At 46.2% G+C, this 19,343-nt stretch overlaps 1 protein-coding gene across 1 annotated transcript in view; it reads left to right on the top strand.

Moving 5' to 3' along the window:
* Positions 1-19,343, top strand: part of SLC6A5 (solute carrier family 6 member 5) — a 92,096-nt gene that overhangs the window by 30,907 nt on the left and 41,846 nt on the right. The window contains exons 6-10 of the mRNA XM_083164045.1: positions 1,837-1,978; positions 3,131-3,263; positions 10,598-10,732; positions 16,433-16,536; positions 18,704-18,828. Coding sequence (XP_083020171.1) covers positions 1,837-1,978; positions 3,131-3,263; positions 10,598-10,732; positions 16,433-16,536; positions 18,704-18,828 — 639 coding nt within the window. The remainder of the gene's footprint in view (positions 1-1,836; positions 1,979-3,130; positions 3,264-10,597; positions 10,733-16,432; positions 16,537-18,703; positions 18,829-19,343) is intronic.

Raw genomic sequence — 19,343 nt, 5'->3', positions numbered from 1 at the left:
GGCCTAATCACGGGAGGCGTGCCCACCTCCCGCAATTAGGCCATGCCCCCAAAATGTGTAGGAGTGAGAGAACCCTTTAAAAGTTGAGGGGGAAAGTTATTGTAACCCCCCCCCCCCTCAGCAGCAGCACACACTCTCATACTGTCAGAGAGACACCCATGCTGTAAGTGTGTGCTGCCTGGGAGGGACAGAGGGAGAAGAGGGGGGTCGGACCAGCAACCCCGGGCCCGGGTAATTAGTACTCGCTTCCCCCCCTCTCGGCGGCCCTGCCACCCAGGGACAGCCCTGGGCATCAGCCCTGGATGGGTGAAGACCGGGGGGGGGGTCACTACTCCCCCAGGTACCCCATGCAGGGCTGACCAGCCACGGTGCACATGGTACGGCCAGGGGACCTTACGTAAAAAGTGTCCCCCGGCATGACACCGGGGGCTGTTGGAGCATGGTGCTGGTTCCAAAATATGGTGGACCCCCAGTTTTTTTGTCCCCCGTATTTTTGGAACCAGGGCCGGTCCAAGAGTCCGGGTCTGGTTTCAGAAATACAGGGGACCCCTATGCTTTTTGTCCCCTGTATTTTTGGAACCAGGTCCGGCTCAATGAGCCTGGGGCTGGTTATGCCTAGGAGGGGGGACCCCGCACCATTTTTATTTTCTTTTTCACATTTTTTGGGACAGAACCATGCACAGATCGTACTGGTCTGTGCATGCTTCTGTCAAAGTCGCCCATCACAACCTGGTCTGTTTGTGTGGTGATTTTCCTGAAATCGCATTACATTAAATTTAAACACTTTGTAAATTTTTAAATGGGAAAACATCTGGATGCAAAATGAAAAATCAGAAGTTTCGAATGTGCAAAAAGTGCAATTTTTAGCGCAATTCACATCCCATTCGTTTCTGAAAAACATCTGAATTTGGCCGGTTTTTTTTACTACAAATCGCAAAAGAAACAAATTTGGATGCCTTTAAATATCTCCCTTTATATCTATATCCAGTGCCGCCATTATTAACAATCCTGGTCGCAGCTGGAGTAATTTTTAAAATGATTACCCCCCCCCCCATGTACTAAACACAACAGCTTAAGTTCTATCAGCACTTTCCAGCTCTCATTCTACCCTACTGTGAGTGGATTTCCCGTGTGCACGGCTGCACATAGCAGATTTTCAGCCCAGCGATCAGGTCTGAATCAGACTCCCATTTAGAATGTAAGCTGTCACGAGCAGGGCCCTCCTCCCTCATATGCTTTTCCCTCTATTAGGGGCAGAGTTATTAACATTTATTTTTTACTAAGCTTATTTGAAACAGGGTGTTTGACACTCTGGGCCAGATTCTCTAAGCTTCAAAAGTGATAAAATGGAGAGTGATAAACAGCCAGCCAATCAGCTCCTACCTGCCATGTCACAGATTGTGTTTGAAAAATGTCAGACAGGAGCTGATTGGCTGGCTGTTTATCACTCTCCATTTTATCACTTTTGAAGCTTAGAGAATCTGTCCCTTTCTTATTATTTTAGCATCATGTGAATGTATGAAAGAGCTTTTTGTGAAGTTTTCGTGATGAGAGGAGGTGGTGGTGGTGTTGTTGGGGGGGTGCTGCTGCGGAGCAGTAGCATATGACAAGGAAGTCTAAGAAGCAGCGCCACCTCTGCTGGGAAGGAGGTACTGCAATAATATATGTCTATATGCTGCAGAAGTCCTGACAGAACCCCAATCTCTATTGGGCACAATAATACCCAGGAGACTGGAGACATTCTGTGGATGAATAATTACTGTATGAATGCTGTGAGTGACATGTTATGTAATGAGGGTTTATAACTCTATGTCTCACCATATATTTACCTTTCAGACTCCTGCATTATCGGAGATCAACCAAAAATCCAGATCATGAACAGCACGTTCTGTATGAGCGCCTATCCAAACTTGACGATGGTGAACTACACCAGCCATGTGAACAAGACCTTTGTCAGCGGCAGCGAGGAATACTTCAAGTAAGAAATAGGCAGCATCTCATGTCCTTATAACCAGGTCCAGAATCACCATGGGTGAAGGGAGCTACTGCTCCAGGCCTCCACTTAGGAAAAGTGACGGCAATGATGATGACCGGGCACCAGGTAGCCATATGGCCGGTCATAAATCATGAATATTACAATTATTTTTCTTATTTCCGCACAATTTTTGGTCTGATTGTGTAGATTTGTGTACATGCCCTCACAGCACTGGCCACACTTAGAAGGCACTGGTCACACCCACACAGCACTGGCCACACCCACACAGCACTGGCCACACCCAGAAGGCATTGGTCACACCCACACAGCACTGGCCACACCCACACAGCACTGGCCACACCCAGAAGGCATTGGTCACACCCACACAGCACTGGCCACACCCAGAAGGCATTGGCCACACCCACACAGCACTGGCCACACCCAAAAGGCATTGGCCACACCCACACAGCACTGACCACTCCCAAAAGGCATTGGTCACACCCACGCAGCACTAGCCACACCCATAATGCATTGGTCACATCAACACAGCACAGGCCACAGACAGAGGGCATTGGTTACACCCACACAGCACTGGCCACACCCAGAAGGCATTGGTCACACCCACACAGCACTGGCCACACCCAGAAGGCAGTGGTTTTCCCCAGTTACATTCTTTACTTACAAAGTTGAATCAGGCCCACAATTCCTTCCTTATGTACAATACATAGCAGAATGTATCTAACAGTACCTTTCAGGGGGATCGTCCCAATCTCTGCACACATCTCAGTGGTGTCAGGGGAAGCTGCAGGGGTGCTAGGTCTCTGCGGATTCCATACGGATGGCATGAAATCTGCAAAAACGCCCTTCCAAAAATGTCAGCCGCCTTCCTTGGAGACAGATGCTAGAGGTCCTACTAGACTTCTGGCATCTGTCAGGGGAAGGCAGCGCATATATCGCTACCCGGTAGGGAGGATTCCAGGAGTGCTCTGATCAGTAACCTCCATGGCAACAAGCACGTAACCCCTGGCAACGAGCACGTAACCCCAGACGAGCAAGAAAAAAAAATGTAATTAATGTATGTAGGGGACACACAAAATTTCTAGTTATGTCTAATACAATTACTAGATATTTTTGACATGTAATCCATCATCTCAGGTACAATATGCTGAAAATTTCGGCTGGTGTTGAGTTTCCCGGGGAGATCCGATGGCCTCTGGTTCTGTGCTTGTTCCTGGCCTGGGTCATCGTCTATGCCTCTCTCGCCAAAGGGATCAAGACATCAGGAAAGGTAGGAGAAGGATTTATACTGCGGTGTGGGGTCACCATTCAGCCTTCCAAGCCAAGTTATATTGGATCAGATGTACTAAGCCTGCTGAAGTGATAAAGTGGAAGGTGATAATGCAACAGCCAATCAACTCCTAATTGTCACTTTCCAAACCCAGTCTGTCACATGACAGTTAGGAGCTGAGTACATCTGCCCCATTGTGTTTATGAACAAAATGAATTTTCTCCATTGTATTAAATAATTCTAATGGGAAGATGTGGCAAAACTTCCAAACAGGGCATGTAGAGATGTTTCCCCTAGCAACCAAACAGCTTCTCGCTATTATTTATCTAGTACAGTCCACAAAATGCCAGCTAGAAGCGGATTGGCTGCCACTTGTCCACCTAAGGTTTCATTGGTTGGCCGATGGATGATGAATGTCACAGATGAATTGTTAATGATTTCCACACATTTTACCGTAATTAACATTTAATATAAAGTATTGTGTTTTGTCATTCACGACAATTTAATGCTTCCTCTAAGTTGAGCAAACCGGAGAAGACTGAAATGTATCTAATGAGAACTCCACCATAAGAGTGTAAGAATCAACAGTTCAGTGTAACCCCGCGCAATGGGTTTGATCCTAACAAGGACTATTTTACTATGTTGGTCCTTTGCTAAGTGTGAAATGACAGCTCCACGGCACAGATGCAGCACAGGGCCCGCCGCGTTCCTCAGTGTGAATGGGTGAACCTGGATTTTGGGAAAGCCAAACACTTCAGCCACAAAAGTGATGTTCTGTGTAAGGAAATGATGTATGCCCATCACATATTGGGCCTAATTCAAGATCACTCAGAATGGGGGCGATTTCGGTCCCTATTCATGTTGGGAGTCTGCGCATATGCGAACGTGTATTTGCGCATGTGCAGACCCCGGCTTTGGGAATTTAAACACTTGCCGGGCCGTTCATTGCGGGGGCAGGCGGGAATCGGTGACAGCACTGGACCATGGGAAAGCCCAGCATTTTATGGCCATCCAAATGGATATGCAGGAAGGCCGATTCCTGCCGGGGGCTGGTGGCTGACATCACCGGACATGAGCCGCCCTGTCTTCAGCGTAGCACTCATAAATAAAATCAGTTTTCACTGACTTTTATGTGCGATGGTGGACCCTGAGGGGATGTGGGGGGGGGATATTCAGCCGTGCTGGGGGAGGGGGGGGGGGTAACTCGGCCAGGTGGCGAGCAGCATCTCAAGTGCTCACAAAGTTGCAATGTTCTCAGCTTACCAACCTGAATCAGGGCCTATATGTAATGTTTGCTTCTATAGGGGTCTATGTAATATGGCCCTTATTCTGGTTCACTCGCAAAAGCAAATTCCTTCTCAAATGGACAAAACCATGTGTACTGCAGGTGGGGCAGATGTAACATGTGCAGAGAAAATTAGATTTGGGTGGGGTTTTATTTCAAAGCTAGATCTATATTGCAGTGTAAAAATAAAGCCATCAGTATTTATCCTGCACAGAAACAAAATAACTCACCCAAATCTAAATCTCTCTGCACATGTTACATCTGCCCCACCTGCAGTGCACATGGTTTTGTCCATTTGAGAAGGAATTTGCCTTTGCGAGTGAACCAGATTAAGGGCCTATATGTACTATAGGGGTCTATGTACTAAGATAAAGTACCAACCCTTTAGCTCCTAATTGTCATTTTATAAACAGCCTGTAACATGGCAGCACCGACCATGTAGCGCAGGGGGAACTGCTAGCACATATAAAGATACGTGTGGTCATGTATGTAATATATGCGCTGGTTGGTTCCCTCGGGGATCGGCAGCGCTCTATATATCGGGCGCCGATAAGAACTTCCCATCACGCTACCTCAGGTCGCCAATATTCATACTCCCACAGCTAATCATTGCCACACTGGGACATTGATATGTAAAGGGACGACACCCAGAACGACACGATACCTGGAAAGTCTTCTGCGGAGGAAGTAAGCAGGATCCAGGTTAGGGCCCTAGGGCCCATGATGGTATGCTATACTTGGCTCCAGCCGTACAGGGTGATGAATGTTTTGCTGTATTTCCTGTGACTGTTGGAGGGACGTGTCCGAGTCCGGGGATTGATAATATATTTTTGGTGTCTTACTCTGCAGAGATTTAACTTTGCACATTTTTCAGGTCATTCCTTGGATGCTATGGAGTGATGGTCTTATTAGTTACTGGAATGTTCTCTACAGAGCATGGTTAGTCTGAAAGGAAGGTGGTCCTCGTATCCCCCAACCAATGCTCTTACACATTCAACACACTACGGTCATATGGGGTTTTACGTACCCTGTACATTGATTAAAACTCGAGGTAGATGAAAAACCATTAATTGACTGTACTCAGTGACATCATGTACAGTATATAATAGCAGTACTCAGTGACATCATGTATAGTATATAATAGCAGTACTCGGTGACATCATGTACAGTATATAATAGCAGTAGAGGTGACATCATGTACAGTATATAATAGCAGTACTCAGTGACATCATGTACAGTATATAATAGCAGTACTCGGTGACATCATGTACAGTATATAATAGCAGTACTCGGTGACATCATGTACAGTATATAATAGCAGTACTCGGTGACATCATGTACAGTATATATTAGCAGTACTCGGTGACATCATGTACAGTATATAATAGCAGTAGAGGTGACATCATGTACAGTATATAATAGAAGGTACTTATGTAGTATCTGGGCTGCCGATTTCTAAATCGGGTACATCGCATCGCATCGCATGCGACCATCGGATGCGATGCGATGCGATGCGATGACCCGATTTTTCCATAGGAATCAATGTTAAAATGGACTGAGTCCATTTTAACATGGAATTCAATGGGAAAAAGGGGTCCTTTTCATACCCCTACTATCCAAGTGGGCATGGAGTTGGATATAAACCTGTGGCGAGCGTAGCGAGCCACCGAGCCCGAAGCGTGGCGAGCGTAGCGAGCCCCGCGAGGGGACACAGAATACCGTTCGCTCGCCACGCTTCGGGCTTGGTGGCTCGCTGCGCTCGCCACAGGTTTATATCCAACTCCATGCCCACTTGGATAGTAGGGGTATGAAAAGGACCCCTTTTTCCCATTGAATTCCATGTTAAAATGGACTCAGTCCATTTTAACATTGATTCCTATGGAAAAATCGGGTCATCGCATCCGATGGTCGCATGCGATGCGATGCGATGCGATATCGCATCGCATCGCATCTGATTGTATGCCTTAACTTAAGGCATACAATCAAAAAATCGGCAGCCCAGATACTACATAAGTACCTAATAGAAGTACTCGTGACATCATGTACAGTATATAATAGCAGTACTCGGTGACATCACGTACAGTATATAATAGCAGTACTTAGTGACATCATGTACAGTATATAATAGCAGTACTCGGTGACATCATGTACAGTATATAATAGCAGTACTCTGTGACATCATGTACAGTATATAATAGCAGTACTCGGTGACATCATGTACAGTATATAATAGCAGTAGAGGTGACATCATGTAGAGTATATAATAGCAATAGAGGTGACATCATGTACAGTATATATTAGCAGTACTCAGTGACATCATGTACAGTATATAATAGCAGTAGAGGTGACATCATGTACAGTATATAATAGCTATAGAGGTGACATCATGTACAGTATATATTAGCAGTAGAGGTGACATCATGTACAGTATATAATAGCTATAGAGGTGACATCATGTACAGTATATATCAGCAGTACTCAGTGACATCATGTACAGTATATATTAGCTATAGAGGTGACATCATGTACAGTATATAATAGCTATAGAGGTGACATCATGTACAGTATATATTAGCAGTAGAGGTGACATCATGTACAGTATATAATAGCTATAGAGGTGACATCATGTACAGTATATATTAGCAGTACTCAGTGACATCATGTACAGTATATATTAGCAGTACATCTCCAGTTCTACATCCCAACATAGTTTTAGGCTGTGCCCGGTGAGTAACCCATCCACTGAATACTATATCTGTAAAGTAAATATGTTAGGGTAGACAGTCCTCGGATTTCACATATGGATCTGTCAATGCACCAAACCTTCCAAGTGACAATGCCCAGGGGACAGCCCTCAATAAGGATGGTGTTTTACACCCCAACCGAAACTTTTTCACATTTAGCTGCATCTGTGCCACCAATGTGCCAGTGTTGCAGCCAGGCTGTCCCTCTTCACATCTGGCTACATCTACCAAGCAGCAACCAGTCCCAGCAGAGTAAGAAGTGACTGCCACATGGGTCTACAGCTGACAATGATCAAGGGCCTATAGTGGGCATAGCCAAATGCCATGTGGGTATGAACACCCCATAATACTATCAACCCCAATGTAGCCTAGATACATAGAATAAAATGGCAAATTCCTGGGCTCCGAAGATTAGCAGTGGAGAGATCAGGCCTGAATTAGGCCCAATCTTCCAAAATACAAGTATTTATGAAAATTATTCATTTGAAAAATGTTTCTCTTGGGGTGTTAAATAATTATATTGAGGGGAGATTTGCCCTTTAATTCTTAGTGAAATTTTTTTTTTCACCTCATACATATAGATGGACATCGGGATACAATGTAACAAACTATCAAACATCAAATTGTCTTTTAACATTATTAATTAATCTCTCATGTGCTGCCAGTTGTAATGAAACACATGACTATCGCCTCTCATAGGGTGAGATGCTCTAAGCTTCAAAAAGTGATAAAAGGGAGAGTGATAACCCACCAACCAATCAGCTCCTATTGTGCTCACATAGAGGCCAATTGGCTGATGGTCTATTGCTCTCAATTTTATCACTTTTCAAGCTTAGTACATCTGGCCCATAATGTATTTCTCAAAGCGTAGTGATAAACTTCCCCATAATACTATTTCCTTCCACCGGGTGGCATTGTGAGAGAATTGTCCTGCGCATATCAGATGTAGAACATGGGCACTGGGCATATTTAAGGGGTCCCAATATTGTTATTTACAGAAGCTCCCATACTGTAACTCAGATCATGAAAAGCCCCCCCCCCCCCCACCCCCCCCACACACACTTTTTATCTCAGGGTCACTACCCTCTGGATGATAGGTTGTGATTGTGTTACCTCCCTGTAGATCCAGGGAACTCTCAGATGACCCGACTGCAAGGATTACCAGTAGTCAACTGTGCGGTCCTACTTAGACCACACTAAGAAGCAATTTAAGGGTGTTCTTGGGATAAGAAGGGGGCTAATGGCAACCATGGGAGGGGGAACTTTTAAATTTGGGCTGGGGACTGGGGGTGTGTGGGGGGAAATACAGGATGGGGGGGCGGGGACGGCACAAGGGGAATCATCAACAGGTATCCCCGGCCATGCATAATGCATTATACAGCTGAGCCTCCCGGCCAATAGGAGATCAGGGGTGGGCTTAAGTGTATAATGCATATGCTAATTCCCGACCTGCAGTGATCAGCGCTGTGGTCCCCAGAGAATCGCAAAGCGGTGTAGCCCGAAAGATTCCCAGGCATACCTCCCAAGGGGTTAATGTTGACACTAAGTGGTCAATTTGCTAAAGCTTCTAAAAATGAACAGCGGTGATGTTGCTCATAGCAACCAATCTGTCTACCATTTTTTAGGATGCAATAGAGAAATGATAGACATAATTTGATCTGTTGCTATGGGCAACCTCCCCCTTTTCATCTTTAGAAGCTTTCTGCATCGAATCATACTACTGGGGTATATAAGAGTGGGAAATCTGCCCAGCATTAAAAGACAATTTGATGAATGCAAAATGAGTATTCCCAGAATCCCAGGAGTCAGACTTGGAAGGTATGATGCAGCCAGCAGCAGAGCATTGGCCCAATTACACAGATAGGCCAGTAGGGGGCAGCAGTCCTGATCCACATCCATCTATGTTTCCTAGCCAGGTAGTACAGACGTTTCTGTCTTATTGATGTCTCTTTCCATGTCCTGTGCTGTAGCACTGTGCCTCCTCCTGTGTTACTCTGCTTTGTGCACATAGTTGCTGTGAATCTCTGTGATTGTTGTAATGTCTCTTCTATTCCAGGTGCTCACACAGATTGTACGTACAGCCCGTATCCCTCCCACTGTATTCAGCGCTCAGACGTACTGTGCCCCAATATATACTCACACAATCTGCCCAACACCTTCCCTTTTATACGCAGCCTTTGTCATGGTGATGTAACAGAAATACGTTGCGGCTACTGGCAGATATTTGTGGATTCGGGATGCAGTTTAAATCCCGGCGGGCGGGATCCCGGCATCCAAAATCCCGACGCCGGATCCCGACCGCCGAAATCCCGACACTTTCTCCCCCCGTGGGTGTCCACGACACCCTCGGAGGGAGAATAAATTAGTGTGCCGAGCGTAGCGAGGCACCGGGCCCGCTGCGTGGCGAGCGCAGCGAGCCCGCAAGGGGGGGCGATCCACGTCCCCCCCTTGTCAGGATTTCGGCGTTCGGGATTCCGGCGTCGGGATTTTGAACGCCGGGATCCCGACCGCCGGCTTTTCATGCCGAATCCGTGGATTCCTTATTACAAACAATAATAATGTCAGATATTACCTAAATACACTGCAGCGCGGAACAAGTTTTTGGACAAAAACAGGGCTGTTTTTATGGATGTTGCTTTGGCTGCTAGAGGCAGACAAAACAAAATCTTAGTAAGCTGCGACACGTACCGTAGCCCTGCGTTGATACAATTACCCCAATCATTGATTGGAGGTAATTAATTATCATCCAAAGAGCAACGAAAGAGGGGAACAATTTACAGAAAAGCTTTTGATTCTGAATTCATGACACATTCTGATACAGAACAATTAGTTCTGGTCCACTCTGCAATGAGCAGAACATATTTCTGTTACTATATTATTTATACACTTTATGAAATACTAATCTTTCAGGAATTTATTCGGGTCACTTATCTTTCCTGTAAATCAGTAATGAATAAATAGGTGGACACTGGCGGGGTAGACCACAAAAAGTATAAAATTATTCCAACCAAAAGGATGCACATAATACAATGTGCACAATATACTAATTATAATGTTACATTTAGAAACTCTGATCTTCCCAGGGTGTCCTACTGTATATTGCCGGTTAGGGGGAGCCATGTGATACACTTGGAGGGAGCGTGCTAGTGTCGTGTCTCTCTAGGATCTGTGTAATCTCTCCGGGATCTGTCCAGTCTGTTCCCTGTCATGGTGGCCTCAGTGCTCTTGTTTCCACCACCCTCTTTCTCTCTCTCCTTTGCCATGCTTTCCAAAGTGAATTAACCTTATTTTGTTTTATTATCTAGGTTGTCTATTTTACAGCCACTTTTCCTTATGTGGTCCTTGTCATTCTCCTCATCCGAGGGATAACATTGCCAGGGGCGGGAGCTGGAATCTGGTACTTCATCACCCCAAAATGGGAGAAGCTGAAAGATGCTATGGTGAGAATAGAGTAAGGTCAGAGAGCAATGAATACAATGCAAACCAACACTACAGAAGTCATTAGACACTTGGGTGAAGTTTGTACCAATCCTGATTGTGAGATATCGTATTGTGTCAGCCAAGGAGGTTCTGGAACAAAACATATCCTCATGTTTCAAGGATCACTAGCTGCTGTTTGCAAGTGCATGTTTTAGATGTTCCTTGACCCAAGTTTGAGTAACCTTGAAGGCTGCTCAGGGGCTGGCTCACGTAAAACCTTTTGGATATGACCTGAGAAGTAGATATAGTCTACAAAATTCCCTATCCTTCTACTAAACCAGTAAGGAGACACTAAGCAATGGGACTAATCCTGCATGGTGTAAGATTGTATTCTAGACTGAAATAGATTCTATATATGATCAATACCTGTAATAACCTAAATAAAAACATTCAAAATGAATGTAAAAATTATAACCCCCATAATGTCCCTATGCAATTAATTAGTTCCTCAGAGTTGTTACTACTAGACATCCTACAGCTAGTCTGCTAACACTCTCCATCACCAGTCAGGGAACCGGTTGTATAACCAGCATTTCAGCACTAGGACAGCTCCTGTCCATCATCAGTCATGGAACCAGCTACCTAACCAGCATTTCAGCACTAGGACAGCTCCTCTCCATCACCAGTCAGGGAACAAGCTGTATAACCAGCATTTTAGCACTAGGACAGCCCCTTTCCACCACCAGACATGGAACCAGCTATCTCACTAGCAGGTCAGCACTAGGAGAGCTCCTTTCCATCATCAGTCATGAAACCAGCTATCTCACCAGCATGTCAGCACTAGGACAGCTCCTCTCTATCATCAGTCATGGAACCAGCTATCTCACTAGCAGGTCAGCACTAGGACAGCTCCTCTCCATCATCAGTCATGAAACCAGCTATCTCACTAGCATTTCAGCACTAGGACAGCTCCTCTCCATCACCAGTCAGGGAACCAGCTGTATAACCAGCATTTTAGCACTAGGACAGCCCCTTTCCACCACCAGACATGGAACCAGCTATCTCACTAGCAGGTCAGCACTAGGAGAGCTCCTTTCCCTCATCAGTCATGGAACCAGCTATCTCACTAGCAGGTCAGCACTAGGACAGCTCCTCTCCATCACCAGTCATGGAACCAGCTATCTAACCAGCATTTCAGCACTAGGACAGCTCCTCTCCATCACCAGTCAGGGACCCGGCTATCTCACCAGCATTTCAGCACTAGGACAGCTCCTCTCCATCACCAGTCATGGAACCAGCTATCTCACCAGCATTTCAGCACTAGGACAGCTCCTCTCTATCATCAGTCATGAAACCAGCTATCTCACCAGCATGTCAGCACTAGGACAGCTCCTCTCTATCATCAGTCATGGAACCAGCTATCTCACTAGCAGGTCAGCACTAGGACAGCTCCTCTCCATCATCAGTCATGAAACCAGCTATCTCACCAGCATTTCAGCACTAGGACAGCTCCTCTCTATCATCAGTCATGAAACCAGCTATCTCACCAGCATGTCAGCACTAGGACAGCTCCTCTCTATCATCAGTCATGGAACCAGCTATCTCACTAGCAGGTCAGCACTAGGACAGCTCCTCTCCATCATCAGTCATGAAACCAGCTATCTCACTAGCAGGTCAGCACTAGGACAGCTCCTCTCCATCACCAGTCATGGAACCAGCTATCTAACCAGCATTTCAGCACTAGGACAGCTCCTCTCCATCATCAGTCATGGAACCAGCTATCTCACCAGCATTTCAGCACTAGGACAGCTCCTCTCCATCACCAGTCAGGGAACCGGCTATATAACCAGCAGGTCAGCACTAGGACAGCTCCTCTCCATCATCAGTCAGGAAAACGGCTATATAACCAGCAGGTCAGCACTAGGACAGCTCCTCTCCATCATCAGTCAGGGAACCGGCTATATAACCAGCATTTCAGCACTAGGACAGCTCCTCTCCATCACCAGTCAGGGAACCGGCTATATAACTAGCATTTCAGCACTAGGAGAGCTGGTACAGTCTAGATGTTTAAGGCATATGCTTACTGGTATATGATATAACCATGAGGTTTGCTTTACCAAGTACGGAATTATAACCTGTTAATGGAAAAAGGGTCACCAAATTATCTATCTATCTCAACTTTTTACCATCAGTTTCGATGCTTGTTAGATTTCAGTAGTATTTAATAGTGTCATCGCTAGGCTAAGTAGTCGGAGCCATTGGGTGCATACAACAAGTAGCACCACCCACGAACTATGTCTGACTGTTGTGCAAGGCTCCCATAGGACCAGAGTGGACCTGGACCAACAGCTGAATCCAATGAAATACCAGCAGCCTATGGGAGAGGCGTGGTCTGATTCAGGAGCTAAGTATACAAAGGGGCAATGTGTACCTACAGGGGGTGCAGAGTTAAAATGGGCAGAGAGTTGGTTTTGGGAGGAGGACGTCCAAACACAGATCTAAATTATAATGTAAGAATAATGCTGCTCAGCATGTGTGGGCTACATGCAAAAGCAACCAGTATTTACCCTGCATATAAATGCACATCACTTACAGTATTTTCTCTATTTAAACAAGTAATATTAATGAGTACAGATAGTGACATTTCTATACCTATTAAAATATATGAATGGGTCCACAGATAACAGCAAACATTCATGGTACAGTTATAGGACCTCATAATGTGACTACATTGACCTAAACTGGGGGTTTATGTCCTGCTACAGGCACAGTCATGTATGCAAATATCTGATCCAATATCTCTTTGAGTGCCAACATTGCTATAAACGATCCTCAAAATACCTGCTAAAATGCCAGCGTCACCCACACCGACTGTTCTTTTACTATAAATAAATACAAATACATTCGCTGTGAGCTGGCATTCTTAGCGGATATTTTGAGGATCTTTTACAGCAACGTTGTCACTCAAGGAATTAATAAAAGGCTTGCCTGTCAATTTTCACACCTATTTTGACAAATTCCCTTGCAACTGAAAGGGTTAACAAAACACAACCCACTAAATGGAAATCATCCAGCACGAAAGAAGAGAAAAAAAAACTAAATAATAATGTTCCCTGTCTCCTTAAGATGTGATTGGTTCTCAGTAAGTGTAATAAGCGGGGAGATGTCGTTGGGATAAAAGTGGCTCAATTCCGGGAGCCCAGCAGGTCTGAATTCCCCGCTGAGTGATTCCAGAGTGCCCAAGTAATCTAGTTTTAAATTGCCTAATCGATCGCTCTGCGTTTAGTACTCACTCAGGTGCCCGACGTGTCAGTGACAAACAAACCAGCACGTTTTCTAGAAAAACGTACATTGCTGGGTGATGTAAGAGCTAATTACACACAACAGGAAAGGGCACCTTCATCGCATCTGATCTTACACCGTGCTAATTACTTTATGCTTATGTACCATAGACATTTCCCCATTGTGATAATCTACTATATGATTGCCTTCGGAGAATTTACACATTATGGTGGTTATTCAGACCTGATTGCAGAGCTGCGATTAATCAGGCTGGGCCAGGGCCGGCGCCACCACTAGGCAGGTCTAGCCATTTTCCTAGGGCGCCGGCCACTGGAGGGCGGCAGTTCGCCCCTCGCCCCCCCCCGTGCAAATGGGGTACCTTCTGCGCCGTCTGGGGAGCGGGCAGGGGGGTCCATGCTGGCGTCTGACAGCCTGCAGTGGTGTCCTTGCTGTGCGGGTACCTGGCGGTGGCGGGGGGGGGGGGGTCCCTGCAGTGAATAAGAAATAACGAGCGCTATGCGGCAGCGCAGGAAGCGTACGGCCAGTGTTTTCAAACCCGGCAGCGCTTCCCGCGCCGCCGCATAGCCCGGCGGATAGCGCTAGTTATTTCTTATTCACTGCAGGGACCCCCCACCGCCGCCAGCTTTATACACAGCGCCGTAGGTACCCGCGCGGCAAGGACACCACTGCAGGCTCCTGTCAGATGCCAGCATGGACCCCCCTGCCCGCTCCCCAGACGGCGCAACAGGTACCCCCCGCCCCCACCCCCCGGCACCAGGGCGCCCCCACCCCGACTCGCCTGGGGCGCTCCGGTGCCTTGCACCGGCCCTGGGCTGGGCGATAATTGATAGACTGTGCATGCATTCAGCCCCTAGTAAGCATGTGCGAGGCTGGCCTGCGATAAAATGCAGCGTCTTTTTTTGATCGCTGACTGTTCGCAAGTCAATTGATAGGGAACCGGCATTTTATAGTGGTAACTGGCTGCTTTCTGGGAGTAAAAATGGAACAATATCACTGGGCGCTAGGTATTTAAGTAATGAATCCAATAAAATTACAGACCAAAATTTTAATAAAACACATACCAATTACACAAAACATACATGATTAAAATACTGCTAATGTATCAAGTACAATAAAAAACCTTGGATGGACAATATAAATGGTGAGGACCCTGGAGTTAGATCCGAGTTTTTTATTGTCCATCCGAGTTATTTATATTCACCATTTATATTGTCCATCCAAGTTTTTTATTGTACTTGGTACATTAGCAGTATTTTAATAATGTATGCTTTGTGTAATTGGTATGTGTTTTATTAAAGTTTGGTTTGTAATTTTATTGGATACATTACTATATACCTAGCGCCCAGTGGTATTGTTCCATTTTTGGTCCGCTAAATAGAGGGCAGCATCCCTCTACCATAGAGGCTGCTGGTATATAACACATACAGCACTCACCCATAGCGCCATAGACATTTCTGTTATTTAAAGTGCATTCTGGGAGTGTCAGAGAACATGCAGGTATGTCCCGGTGTGTACAGGGTCAGTGACATCAGCACTGGCATAGATTCCTGTCTCGCACTCAGATTATTGGTAGGGTCACAGTTACTCACAATAGCTCAATAGCCTTGCCTTCCCCAAGGATAAGCCTTAACGTAGGCCGGAGGTTTATATACCTCTTCCTATTGCTATGAGGTCAGGCAGGACCGGTTAGTCCTTTATGGAACAATGCCCAAATTGTACTCATGATTTAGGTGGTAGGGCTGAGCAGTCTTTTGTGAAGGCTAAAAGCAGGTCCGCCATCTTTGTGGAGACGTCTACATTAAGGACACATCAATGGTCAGGTATAGTATAATGATATTGTAATGGATGAAAATACAACATCTTCATGCTGGACCTAAAGGCTGTTCTCCAACAAATAAAGTACAAGTTCAGCAGCTGGAGTCCCAATATGGACAAACGGCCTGGATTTGCTCGTTTCTACCACCCCTGGTGCAGAGCAGACACCCCTAATGTGTCCTGGTAGGGGGTAGCTGATAACCAGTTACAGGGGTAATACTCTACTTCCGCTCTCTCACCAGTTGGGACCCTTGGAGAACACAAGATGGCGCTGTCTGATTACTGAGTACACACCAGCAAAATTTATCATGAATTATAAAATAAATATAAAATCTCTAAAATAAATAAATTGGGTAATATATCTCATATTAATGGGACAATTGAATATCTTTCTAAAATGTAATTAAACACATTTATATTAGCAGCTAGTGTCTATGTTACCGTGACATTGCAGTTGGTAACCTTAGACGTGCGATTTTATTTTATTTGTAGTCCAGTTTAGGTCTTTCTGGCTGATTTGGTGTAATCATTGCGTTGGTCATTAGTAATGAGATCGGGGGAAGTTAATGTGGCGTTACATTGGACTTTCTGTCATTACTCAGGTTTGGAAAGACGCAGCCACGCAGATATTTTTCTCCCTGTCAGCGGCCTGGGGCGGGCTGATTACCCTGTCCTCATACAACAAGTTCCACAATAACCTCTATAGGTACGTACTTCAAGGGCTACTTTTCCCTATAGAAAACTATATCGATTTATTTTCAGGTTATTTTTCTTCCCGTCATACTGTATATACTGGGTTATATAATACACTCTGACATTGATGTTTGGCGAGTTTGCAGTGCAGTGCGACATCAGCTTTGGAGCAGCTGGGGGCCTCCATTGTGGCTTGCAGGGCCGGCGCCACACTAGGCAGCTCTAGGCATTTGCCTAAGGCGCCGGCACCTGGAGGGCGGCAGTTCGCCCCTCACCCCCAGCATGATGATGGAGGGTTAGCGAACTGTGTAAAAAACCTTCGGCGCCAGTGTCCCTGCAGTGCTGGAGCGAGCAGGGGTGTCCGTGCCGCGGGGGTACCTGCGGCGCTGTCATTGTGTATAAAGCTGGCGGCGGCCGGCGGGGTCCCTGCAATGAATAGAAAATAACTAGCGCTTCCCGCGCCGCCGCGTGCATAGCACTAGTTATTTTCTATTCACTGCAGGTACCCCGCCGGCCGCCGCCAGCTTTATACACAATGACAGCGCCGCAGGTACCCCCGCGGTGCAGACACCCCTGCCCGCTCCAGCACTGCAGGGATGCCGGCGCCAAAGGTTTTTTACACAGGTACCACCACCACCACTACCCCCCCCCCCCCGCACCGGGGCGCCCCCACCCCGACTCGCCTGGGGCGCTCCGGTGCCTCGCACCGGCCCTGGTGGCTTGTTGGGGTAAATTTAAGATGGGAGTTCTATTGAAGATGGTATTTTGCCCATAGGAACCAATCATATCTACTTCTTATTTAATTAGCTACTGCTAGAGGATAAAACATAGCATCTGCCATATAAATTTGAGGTGATTTACATCATTTTTGCCAACAATATGGGTCCACCAACCATGACCAGGTCACGACAAGGATCTGCAGGTCCAGGCAGTGTCAGATCCCCAGCACCCACAAGCCACCATGGGTTCTACATGGGGCTATTGCTGCACTACTGCCTGGACCTTCAGATACTAGTCTGCGGTCCCATTGCACCCACCTGTCCCCTATGAAACTGTCCTTCCCAAAATGGTTGCCACCTCAGAGGAGGCCATTTTGGGAGGAACATTTTTAATGGGTGCAGAATGTATTCAGGACATACGATTCCTAGTGCCTTTTCCAATACGCTGTTTGTAAATGTCAGCGATCCATGCTAATTGGGCCAGTTTAGGGCCAGTTTAGGGCCATTTCTAGGCGACTATGGCCACTGTCTGAAGTAGACAGTATTCCATGCAATCTGGTGGTCTGCATGGAATACTTTTGAAAATTTCCCTCCCAAAATGGTGGCTTCCTCTGAGGAGACACTTGTGAAGGATGCTAGAGGTGGTGGCCATTATGGAGGGGAAGCGGTCATCTATTAGAATGAACTTATGTCTACAGTCATTAGGTCGACCCCACTAGGTCGACTGGCAGGAAGGTCGACCTGACTTAAGGTCGACATGGGCCAAGGTCGACATGACTTAAGGTCGAATTTGCATAAAGGTCGACATGAGGAAGGTCGACTGGTCATAAGGTCGACATGGGGTTTTTCACTGTTTTTTGAGCCGACATGCGGTATTTCATGCCCTACCATCCACTAGGGCGTGGAGGAGGTTATTAAAGCTGTGGCGAGCGAAGCGAGCCACCGTGCCCGATGCATAGCGAGCGATGCGAGGGTCCGATTCTCATTGCCAACTGTGTCCATGTCGACTGTGTCGACATTTGGATAAAAAACAGTGAAAAACACATGTCGACATTATGACCAGTCGACCTTCCTCATGTCGACCTTTATGCAAATTCGACCTTAAGTCATGTCGACCTTGGCCCATGTCGACCTTAAATCAGGTCGACCTTCCAGCCAGTCGACCTAATGACTGTAGACCTAAGTTCATTCTGACAGATGTACCGATTCCTATGGGAGGGACATTGTGTGGAGCATTATGAGATGTAAGGGGCATTTCTGTGTGTGGCATAATCTGGTGCAAGGGCCACTATTGTGTTGGTGTAATAACATAAAATGTTTTTTATTTTCCCGTTTGCTATAAATGTTCCTCACTATAATGTCAATTATTAAATATTTGTATCAAACCATCTAATTTGAAGATTTATGAATGGCCTCACGCTGTGCTGATCCACCATATACTTATTTCTGTCTCACCCGCAGGGACACACTAATTGTAACCTGCACAAACAGCGCCACAAGCATCTTCGCCGGTTTCGTCATATTTTCTGTTATCGGCTTCATGGCGAATGAGCGGAAGGTGAACATTGAAAAAGTTGCGGATCAAGGTACAGGAACTATTCATCTGGCCCCCGGAACGGTTGTTATATCATATTTATAGAGCAGTATTTTGCTGTTAGGCAGGTCTTAGTGTAGTCAGCCCTGGGCAAAGCAATGCACCGAGACCCCTGCACGCCCATTCACTGGAACCAATGAAAGAAAGTTATAACATGCTTCCATACGGTAAATGTCTGTCAGCATTATGATTGGTCCAGTCACCCACCAATCAGCATACTTACAGCCATTCCCTGTCTCTGCAGGCTGGAAGGCAGGTACTGAATACTGCACCCTAATTGTTTGATAGCTCCAGCCACCCACCAATCAGCATACTTACAGCCATTCCCTGTCTGGCTGCACCCTGGGAGGCAGGTAGAAATGCTGCACCCTGATTGGTGGATAGTTCTAGGTACCCACCAATCAGCATACTTACAGCCATTCACTGTCTGGCTGCATCCTGGGATGCAGGCAGAATATGCAGCACCTTGATTGGTGGATAGCTCCAGGTACCCACCAATCAGCATAT

This window comes from Crinia signifera, chromosome 11 (genome assembly GCF_055691185.1).
Source record: "Crinia signifera chromosome 11, ASM5569118v1, whole genome shotgun sequence".
NCBI lineage: Eukaryota > Metazoa > Chordata > Amphibia > Anura > Myobatrachidae > Crinia > Crinia signifera.
Note: the sequence above shows the minus strand (reverse complement) of the source record. Positions and strands in the feature narration are given on the sequence as shown.